At 34.4% G+C, this 11,215-nt stretch overlaps 1 protein-coding gene across 1 annotated transcript in view; it reads left to right on the top strand.

The window, feature by feature from the left end:
- LOC110092174 (germin-like protein subfamily 2 member 2) overlaps positions 1-2,262 on the top strand; it is a 2,709-nt gene extending 447 nt beyond the window's left edge. The window contains exon 2 of the mRNA XM_028695672.1: positions 1,607-2,262. Within this exon, the coding sequence (XP_028551505.1) occupies positions 1,607-2,151 (545 nt within the window). The 3' untranslated portion in view covers positions 2,152-2,262. The remainder of the gene's footprint in view (positions 1-1,606) is intronic.
- The last annotated feature ends 8,953 nt before the right edge of the window (positions 2,263-11,215 follow it).

The following is an 11,215-nucleotide window of genomic DNA, read 5'->3' as shown; positions in this document are numbered from 1 at the left end:
CTCTCTCTCTCTCTCTCTCTCTCTCTCTCGAGCGATTATTCTATGCGGACACCGGACGGTCCTCCTGTTCGACATTTTTGTACCGAGTGCGGTACATTTTTGGGGGCGGCGTAGCTCATTTTTATTTGTCTCCAGACGGACCCGCAAGTAATAATTTTTCCTCTCTCTCCTTCAAGTCCATAGCATAAAGCTCTTGATTGAGCTTAATTTAATTAGACATCTTCTAAACATGCAAGATTACTGCTCCAAATAACAAAATGCTTAGCTTTTTTCCTTCTAATGTCAATTTCCCTCCATCTTCTATGTTACTTGGTTTCCAAACCACACTTCATATTAAATATCAGAAAGGATCAAAGTTTGGAGAAATTAGGAGGGTTCAAACATGAATAAGGCTTTCATCTTCTGTATCTTCATCTCTATTTTCCTCACAATAGCTGCCTCCATCCTTATCATCCTCCGCTTCCATGGCCACCACCCAGTTGATGATCTCCATTACCAATCGCAGGATTTCTGCGTCGCTGATCTCAACTCGGGTAATTCTATTAGTTAGTTTTGATTTATATGTTGTTTTGTAGTTATAATTAAGATTCTGTTTAGTTTGAAAGATTTGAAAGAAGGGAATGTAAAGAGAATGTGAATGAAAAATGATAAAAATTCGATTTTTATCTCTTTTCTTGGGGAGAGATTGGAGTAAAGAATTGGTAGAAATTAAGCTCTTTTTTTTCTGTATGGTATGAGATTTCACTAGAATTCAGTCGGAAATTGCTAGTGAAAATAATTTTGGGGGTGCACAACACTTAAAATTATGCTATTTGCATATCTAACATTTGAAACTATTGATTTACTCACATAACACTTTTTTTTTCAAATAACATGGAAAAGACCACCTTCTCAAACCCTCGGTTATATTCTATCAATGTATATGCCATTTGGTGTCGTCGATGTAATTTTTGTTACTGCTTCCTCTCCACTTTTTCCTCGATGTTCACATGTCGTTGGTCCCATCAATGTTATTCTTGAGCAAGATCCTCTCTCGACTTCTTTACATCTTGTTGTCGATGACTTCCTTGATGGTCTAATGCTACCCGGGCCTTCAATGCTTTTCCCTTGGCTAGATTATATTCAACTTCCTCTCCTTTTTCTCCATTGTTGAGAGTTTCACCATTTAAGAAAGGTAAGATATGGCGCAGTAGTTTAACATAAAGCATGTAAGTAGCATAGTTTTAATAAAAAAGATTATTTTTTTCTCGCTTTATTAGACTTCATTTAGGACGGCTTTTTTGTAGCTTCTTAAAGCTGTTTTTATACACAAATTACAATTTTTGTATTGGATAATAGCTTTAAGAAGCAGTAAGAAAACTATCAGAAACAAAGCCTTAGATATATTTAAATTGTATTAATTTTGTTAGAAATAAGTTTATAATATGAAATTATGAAAAAAAATTCGTTTATGATCCTTCAAGCTAAGCTCCTAATAACTGGTTGAAGTATTAATTATGCTATGAAAGGAATAAGTGAAGTTGTTTTGAGCACAATATTCCTGATTTTTAACGGCATTTTCTGGATTATTTACTTATGTTGTTACGCCATAATTACATAACGGCAGATATAAAGGTTGATGGCTTCACATGCAAATCATCAAGCGAAGTAGACGAGACCGACTTCTTCTTCTCCGGCCTTGCCGCTCCGGCATCCACCGCCAACACCATGGGCACCGCCGCCACTCCCGCCGACGTCCGGCAGATCCCAGGCCTCAATACTCTCTCCATCTCCATGTCTCGCCACGACTTCGCACCCGGCGGCGTCAATCCTCCCCACGTCCATCCCCGCGCCACCGAGATCCTCTTCGTTGTCGACGGCGAACTCCTCGTCGGCTTCCTCACCACATCAAATAAGCTCTTCACTAAAATTATATCAAAAGGTGAGATCTTTGTGTTCCCCCGAGGCCTACTGCACTTCCATTTCAATAACGGCAGCTCGGCGGCTGCGGCGATTGCGGCTTTCGACAGCCAGCTCCCGGGAACGCAGCCGGCGGCGGCGGCGCTGTTTGAGGCGGCGCCAGCGGTGCCGGAGAATGTGCTCGCCGCAGCTTTTAGGATGGAATCTGAGTTGGTGGAGAAGATAAAAGCAGGACTTGCACCCAATAATTGATTCGAAAACTGAGCTCTGGTTGATTGTAGGATCTTGTCTATGGAACTGGGAACTGATGATTTCTCAATGTTTTAAATAAAAAAAAATTTGGACAATTTTTTTATTGTTTTATGTAGCAGGTTTTTACTTTTTAGTATTTTTTTTTAATTTAAAATTTTGTACTAAAAATTTAATTCATAAAACAGTAAAAAAGATGTCTCAAATAGAGCCAAAGTTTGATAAATGTATGAACTAAGCGAAATTAAAAAAAAATGGTTGGTTCGTTTGGGAAGATTTTTTTATTTTTTAAAGTAAAATTTTAATTAAATTTTTTTTATTAAAATAATGCTTTTAAAATAGTAATTAAGCTGTCTCAAATGAAGCCTTCCATCTCTATCCAATAAAACTTTTTCTTAACTATTTTTACTATGAAATGAGTATAATAAATGCCTACTCAATCAATTCTTATATTACATTTATCTGAAAATAAATCATTGATTAGTCATGTATTAGATTTGATGATTCCATAATAAATTTAATAATTACAAATTTTATATTTATTATTTGTCAATTCTTAAAGTGGTTTGCATTATAAAGATTGTATTAATATTTGATAATATTGCAGTTGTAAATGAAATAAATATTGATTATTTAAAAGGGCATTAGGAAAAATAAATATTTTTTTGCACAAAGCTTGCAAGAATCAATATGACCATAAACAAAGGCTAAATTTTAGTCTAAGTTGATTTGGCTCAACTTTGCTTGTTGAATTGAGCTTACATTGGTACACATAAACATTTTATTATATATATATTATGTCATTTAATTAGATATTATATTTATTAGACTATATGTTTCTTATAGAGAGGATGAAAGACTTCACATGTACTTAATTGATTTTTTAGATCAAAATAAAATATAGTAACACAATATCATCAATAATAATGGTATATAATAATAATTATTTTTTATTAGTGATATGACATGTATAAAAATATCAATGTATATTTTGAATTGGAAATTTTAATAATCAAATTCACGACCATTCAAATTATGATTTTAGCAAATTTACAGCTAAATTAAACGTCTTGTTGAGATGAATCTACCGATATCAAGAGTGGTCCAATTTGAGTCTGAAGGAGTCCAAATCAATCATTTGGAATAGCTGAAAGCATTGAAACAATAATTGTTAAACCCCACGTAGTGGGACAAAAGCTTAATGATGATGATGTTGTTGTTGTTGTTGTCGTCGTTGTATTGAAACAATAATTGTGAACTTCAAATATAAATGAAAATGCTCAATGCCAACTTTGACTTGTGATGTTAGAACCAAAATTTATATTAGACTTCTTTATCTCTAATCTCCTCTCCACTAAGGAGAATGACAATATATATAATGATCTATTGATGATAGCTATCATAATATATTGCTCTTTTAACTTCGACCACAATTTATTCTATAATTTTATATTTACTGTATTCTATCAACATATTCTTCAATTATGGAGAAAAACATTATTTGTAAGTAATGATAAATACTAATGAAATCTTTTCAACTGGGTTATGTCCTATGGTATTTCCCGTTTTGGGTTTTCCGCACAAAAATTCTAGTGTATCTTGTAAACGTCTTTTATTTGTATGAATGTTAAATCTTTGTAGGGTACTAAAATGTTAAACTCTCTCTTTTGTCTTTAACATCATAAATTTTCTTATGCACATTGAAATGATTTAAGGGCTATTTGGCTCGAAATAAAATCCGTGTAAAGTATTTCAAATGTAGTGGTTTTGAAAATATTGATATTTGGTTGGATGAAAAAGAAATGCAAAGTAAAATAAATGTAGTATAAATAAATTTAGTTATTTTTTAGGTAAGTTAATTCGCTCAATTTTGAGTGAGAACCATTTACATAGCAAGCAAGCTCGCTTGATTGCTACCACCATTGCCACCACCACTGTCGACCATCGCCACCCTCCTCCGGCCACCACCCGCTCTAGGCCACCATCACCCACCGTAGCAACCACCCGCCGCCGCCATCACTGCCGACCACCACCACCGTTAACACCCGTCGGCAGCCAATATCTTTGGACTTTACATTCATTTGTATTCCCTACCAAAAAAAAAAAAAAACAATTCAAAAAACCATTCATTTGCTTTTAATTTACATTGGTACAAACAACGTTAATGTATTCCTTTTACACTGCATTTCTTTTTTCGTCAACCAAGCAACCCCTTAGTACAAATTTCATAAGAAATGAATAAAGATGAGAGTTCATAAATTCAAAAATAAATAATTTAATTATGACAAATGATGAAAATTTATTAATATTCTATTGATGATTTGATTAGGAAATTATAATGATGATAGTTTAGAAAAAAAAATTATGCTAGAATATCACGATCAAATTAAAAAATAATCATGATGAATTTTAAAACTCTTGAACCTACTTTGAGATGAATATAATATAACTATTTTATATTTTACACTAATCTAAATGTAAATCTAAAAGCATCAAAGTCATCTAATAAAAAATTTAATTAGGATATCCCAACATAATATTTTTCCATTATTTATTCTGATAATTATAATTATGTTAAGGCAAGCATAATTATAACCTCAGGATATTCTAATTAATTTTTTTTTTAAAATTTCATATTATATTACTAAATAAAGCCTGCTCAAAGCATATCCGCCTCAATAGACTTGGTAAGAATTACAATTGTGCCATTTTCAAAGCATATTTAACAACAGTAATTGACAATTGTTGACACTGATGAGTTTAATGGCCTCTTTGTAATCATTTTTTTTTTAAGAAATATGTTTGATTTGTATTTTTAGGTGTTTTTCTTATTATTGAAAACAAACAATCTATCTAAAAAAAGTGAAAAATAAGTAAATAACTTAGAATAGCAATTGAATATAAGATGAAAAATGTTTAAAATTAAAAAGATAATTTAAAAAAAATACATCAAACAAAAATATAGTATCCATGAGCAAGACTTGTACAATAATTAAGCTAAAGACTAAGGCTTCGTTTGGGATGGCTTTTTTACTGCTTCTTGAAGCAACTTTCTAGTACAAAAATTTTAATTTTTATACAATAAAGTTACTTCAAGAAGCAATAAAAAAGTCATCCCAAACGAAATCTAGTTTGGGATGACTTTTTTATTGCTATTTAAAGTGGCTTTCTAACATAAAAATTTTAATTTTTGAACTAAAAAATCGTTTTAAAAGCAATAAAAAAGCTGTCCCAGATGAAATCTCGTTTGGGATGACTTTTTTATTGATTTTTAATTTTATTTTTTTATAAAAAAATTTTTTAACTAGAAATTTTTATATTAAACAGTTGTTTTAGAAAGCAATAAGAAAGATGTCTCAAACAAAGTATAAGCTACACCAATTAAAAAAATAAAATTAATTTAATTATATTACTTAGTCAATATCTCCACAAAATGTCAAAAGCATAACCATCAATAGTTAATGCAACCACGAGACATTTAAATACAAACAAAGCCACCTCCTTATTGACAAAATAATGCCACTTCTCAATCACCTTATCAATACCTAAACCCTTTTTAAGGACAAGTGACAACACATCTTTTACTTTCTTGTGCCCAATTGCCAATACATATTTATACTATCTTCTACCTAATAAGTTTGTCTATATGGCCCACCACTTAAAATCCACTTTTTGATGACAATCACTATGTTTGGATGGAGACATCACACCATCTCTCTATGTGGCATTATAATTAAGAAAAAAAAATAATAATAATTTAAAATTTATTATTCAATTTTAGCATAAATTTTCGAATGTTCTGATATAAGTTTTTTATATAAATAAAGTCATTTTAATATTATTGTTATGATATTCATATTATGATAAGTTTGCGTGATTTTATGATATTAACAAACAAAATTGTATTTAAAGGCTGATATTGAACGAAAACTTAATCAATTTTTGACTCAAATTGAACTCATACCTCATTAGCCAAGTATTCGTTCCACTATAGATTTCTTATTATTATAATTTTTAAATTTTATAATGAAGAATCGCTTTCGAGAATCAGATCCCTAATCAAAATGATAGCTAATCTTATAGTTCAACATCATCACTTTGGGACCCTAATTTGCTATAATTCAAAGTCTAATAAGTGTTATATTCCACTCAATCTATCAACAAATTAATATTTTCTTAAGCTTATAAATAAGATAGTATAGCTTTACTCACTTTAATGTCGCATGTTCTTCAATTCATCATTGACATCCAATGCTTCAACCACCACCATTGATTTTTTTCAATAATCTTTAGTTTTGGGCCATATGTTCTTCATATTATATGCTTGAATTATATTATTTACTATATTATACCTACCCATCCTTTATGCCTTGCTTGCACCATGTAGAGGCAAATAATAGATTTTTTTAATTAGTATATTATATGACTCAGGATTCGTTTGGGACGGCTTTCTAATTGCTTTGTAAAGCTATTATCATGTTGGTCCTAATGATTCTTGAAGTAGACGACTTCCTTCATATGGGAAATTAGTGATGGACTATTCGTCTATTCATGCACGACAAATCAATGATTTCTTATTAGTTTAGCAGATTATTTCCTCAAGTCAAATTATCCAATTACTTGATCATTATATATATTTCATTATGAAAAATTAGGTTACATAGCTCATATTTTTTCTTATTTTTTATAGTCATTAATGAAGATGATTTTGTAATACTCAAGCTCTAATCTAAATATATAAATAGATATTCCAGAGGAAGTTATTCAAAATGATTTAACAAAAATCTCATAAATTATCACTCTAAAATATTTTATTTCTTTTTTTTTACCACTCATCACTCTTAAAAAAAATTGACTTGATTCAAGAATTATTGTGAAGTCAATAATATAAATATAGGTTATTAAATTTAGAAATGCTTAATTATAACAATGATCTTTCCATTGCCTTAAAAACTCCTTAAATCCAAAATTTTCCTTATAAAAAGTTAAAATAACGATTTTTTTGTGTAAATTAATTCTTAAATGTTTTCTTGAGCAATTAAAATTAATACATAATAAAGTATTTTATTGCATTATTTATTTTGGGCAATTTATTATATATTACATTATTCAATTTTTTTTTAAAAGAAACTAATTCTGATATGTTGGTTGAAAGTTTTCACTGTCAATTAAAAAAATTTAAATTTGAGTCTCGTGATGTGTATGAATTTGTCTTAATTAATTAGCCTAAATGGCTAAATGTCAAAAAAAAAAAAAAAAAAAAAAAAAAACTACAATTGTTTAGCTTGGTTGGTGGGCGAGTATGATTAGGAACCTCCAACCCGTGCTCGATTCCCTTTGAGTGGCAGCGCCTCTTAAGTGAGGCCCAATCAACTACGGGCCTGAAGATTTATGAGGTAGTTGACTCTTTTATATCAATTGATGATTAGTCATACTGTAAAATACCCTTTCGATGGTGAGGGTGTGTAAGACTAGGGGCTGTTTGGCAAAGTAGGATTTAGTAAATCCTGATATGATTGAATGCAGAAAAGCGGTGTAACACGGTGGCAAAGGCTCTGCTAGGGTTTGTTCTCCCGTGGCGGCGCTCCTTCTCTCCGTGGCTTTCCTGGCTTTTGGCCGGGATGGCTCATGCGCAAGGTTTTCCACCTCTTCAAGGCGGCTCCCTCCTTGGATCTCCTTCCCTTCCTACCACTTATGCGGCTAATCTAGCTGCCCCTTCCAGCGCTCGTGATGAGTGGCCGATGTCTTACTCCAAGCCGGAGAAAAAACTTTCTTTTGCCTCGGTTGACCTCTCTGAAGGCAAATCCCTTTGGAACCTCTCTCTTGTGGGATACTCCCTTGGCCCAAGGCCTTATTACGAGCGACTCCGTTTGGCCATGGAAAAGGCGTGGAAACTCAAAGGCGATCTCTCCCTTATCTCTTTGGTTGATGATTTCTTCCTCCTAAAGTTCACTGCTGTGGAGGATTATGATATGGTTTCTGCGGGTGGTCCTTGGTTTCTGCTCGGTAAGCCTTTTATCTTACAACGGTGGGATCCTAAGTTTCAACCCAAAAGAGATGAGTCTGCGGCCATTCCCCTGTGGATCAAAATTATCAACCTTCCTCTTGCCCTCTGGACCCCGTCAGGTATTTCTAAAATTGCGAGTTATATTGGTATTCCCCTTTATGTTGATGCTCTCACTGCGAAAAGGACGAGACTCACCTTTGCGAGAGTTTGTGTGGAGGTGGATAAAAACTCGGTTTTAGCTGATGAGATCCCTCTTGAAATTGATGGTATAGATATGAACTTGAAGGTTGTTTATGACTGGAAACCGACTAGGTGTGAAGGCTGTGGATCCCTTATTCACTCTTTTGTCTTATGCCCAAAAAACCCAACTCCTAAAATTTTGATTCCACAGAAGCCTCCTCCTAGAGGAAGAAGTAAAAGCAGAGGACCCGCCGCTCGTGCTGTTAGTGAAGCCAGGGAGAAAGCTCCTTTGATTTCTCCTATACCTGAAAAACCTTCTCAAAAACCAAACTTAGAGCCGTCTAACTCTAAGTTACCTGCTGATTTGCCTTCGGGTAAGAGCACTATCTTACCTAACCTCAATCTTCCCCAAGCTGATTCCTTTTCAGCTAATCACTCTCTCCCTAATACTCTCTTGAGGCCTACTCAAGTCCTTTTAGCTAATAGTTTTCAAGCTCTTCCGTTAGATGTTGCTGTCAACCCGGAAGATGACCCCATTGATGACGAACTAGTTGAAGAGGAAACCTCCTCCTCTTCGAAAACTGTGGTGAAGACTATTCTGAAGCCTCCGACTCATAAAGCCTCTTCCTCTTCATCTAAAGCTACTTCTTCCCCAAAAAAAGCCAAATCAAAATCGGCCAAGAAGGCCAAATCCCACAAATAATCCATGTCCCTTCCTACCATTGGTGCTTGGAATGTGAGAGGGTTTAACAACCCGGTCAAAGTTAAGATGTGCAAAGACCTTATTTCTATGTTTAATTTGAAGCTTATTTGTATTTTAGAAGCTAAAATACAATCTGATGCTCTTCAAAATGATTGGTTTAATTACACTCATTCGATGTTTGAGAATGAGAGCAGCTGTCATAATTTCAGTTTTTCTTCCCCTGGCCGAATCTGGGTAAAATGGAACTCCTCCTCTCTTCTCTTCAATCCCATTTTCACCTCTTCTCAGGTTATTCATGGTTCTATTAATTCGGGCTGCTTGCCCCTATTTTACCTCACGGTTATTTATGCGTCTAATTCTGCTGAGGAAAGGAAGGAGTTATGGGACTCTCTTTTGAACATTGCGGCTAATATGGATTCTCCCTGGGTTTTAATGGGAGATTTCAATTGTCATAGATTTGATTTGGAGAAGGCTGGTGGGATTCCTTCTTCTAGTTCTAGACGCGGTGAATTAAATTCCTTTATGTTTGATGCTGGATTACAAGATCTTAAATCTGTTGGTCTGCTTTACACTTGGTTTAATCAGAGGCCGGATAACCCTGTCCACATCAAATTGGACCGTATGCTGATTAACTCTTCCTTTCTGGATCTTTTTCCTTTGGCTTATTATAAAGTGGATTCTCATTCTGGCTCTGACCATGCTCCTATCATTCTTTATGCCAATACTCATAAAAAGGGGGCCTCCAGATTCATGTTTAAGGAATTTTGGCTTAGCTTTGATAACTTCTGGGATGAACTGCTCACTGCTTTTGATAGGCCTCTCGCTGCCTCCCCAATTGCTTCTCTTTATGATAGCCTTGTTTCTCTGAAATGTGCCATTAAAAGTAAGAATTGGTATTCTTCCAATTATCTTTCTAACAACATTATCATCTTAAGAATCAGCAAGGTTTATGCTTAGAGCAAATTCAAAGAGATCCTCTTAGCTCGGAATTGAACATCATACTTAAGATCACTAATGAGCAACTGGCTTCGGCCCATGTTGCTTGGTCTTCTTGGATCTCTCAAAGAGCCAAGGCGTATTGGTTGTCATAAGGAGAGGATGATCTTGGCTTTCTGTTTGCCAAGATCAGAGCTAGAACCAATAGGAACATGATTAAAGAGCTTGCCTCTGCATCTGGTCTCCTTACCTCCCATTCTGAGATTTCTAAGGCTCTTGTGGATCATTTTCATTCTCTTTTCAATGCCCCGGCTCCTCCTTTTGAGAATTCTTATAACATTCCTACAGGGAACACTGTCCCTCCTCAAGCATTAGCTGCATTGATTGCACCTATTACTAATGATGAAATCAAGAAGGTGGTTTTTGGGGGAGTGGCTTCCTCTGCTCCGGGTCCAGATGGCTATTCTTTTGCTTTTTATCAGGAAACTTGGTTGATCTCCGGGTTCAGACTTTGCTCGGCTGTTAAGCACTTTTTCTCCACTGGGCTTATGCCTAGAGGGGCCAAATCTACTGTCATCACTCTCATTCCAAAGGGTACTCACTCTAACTCTATCTCTGATTATCGACCTATCTCTCTATGTAATATTTTTTACAAGATTGTTGCCAAGATTATTGCTAATAGGATGAAGCCCATCTTACCCTTAATTATTAACAAAAGCCAGTCTGGCTTTGTTGCTAAGAGAAGTTCTACAGATTACATCATTCTTGCTTCCGAGATTCTTAGAGACTTCAAATGTAGCAAGGGTTCTTTCTGTGCCAAATTAGATGTGAGAAAAGCCTTTGACTCTGTTTCTCGCTCTTTCTTGCTTCACAGACTCATTCAAAAAGGCTTTCCGGCTATCTTTGTTAATTGGATTAAAGGATGCATCACTGATGTTCATTTTTCTGTCTCTGTCAATGGGGTTTTAGAAGGCTTCTTTAACTCTTCTTCTGGCTTGAGACAGGGATGTCCCTTATCTCCTCTTTTGTTTTGTATTGCCATGGATGCCCTCTCCTCTGCTTTGGAGAATAATCATGTTTCTCATTTACAGGGTATATCTAATCGTAGTTGTAATTTAAGCCATTTGATGTATGCTGATGATCTTTTGGTATTTGGGAAGGCCTCTAGGGATAATTCCCTTGCTCTTAATGCCATTTTGCAATACTTCTCTAAGGTATCTGGCCTATTTATTAATCCAAGT

This window comes from Dendrobium catenatum, unplaced genomic scaffold (assembly GCF_001605985.2).
Source record: "Dendrobium catenatum unplaced genomic scaffold, ASM160598v2 fragScaff_scaffold_665, whole genome shotgun sequence".
Taxonomy (NCBI): domain Eukaryota; kingdom Viridiplantae; phylum Streptophyta; class Magnoliopsida; order Asparagales; family Orchidaceae; genus Dendrobium; species Dendrobium catenatum.
This window is presented reverse-complemented; position numbering and strand designations above follow the sequence as displayed.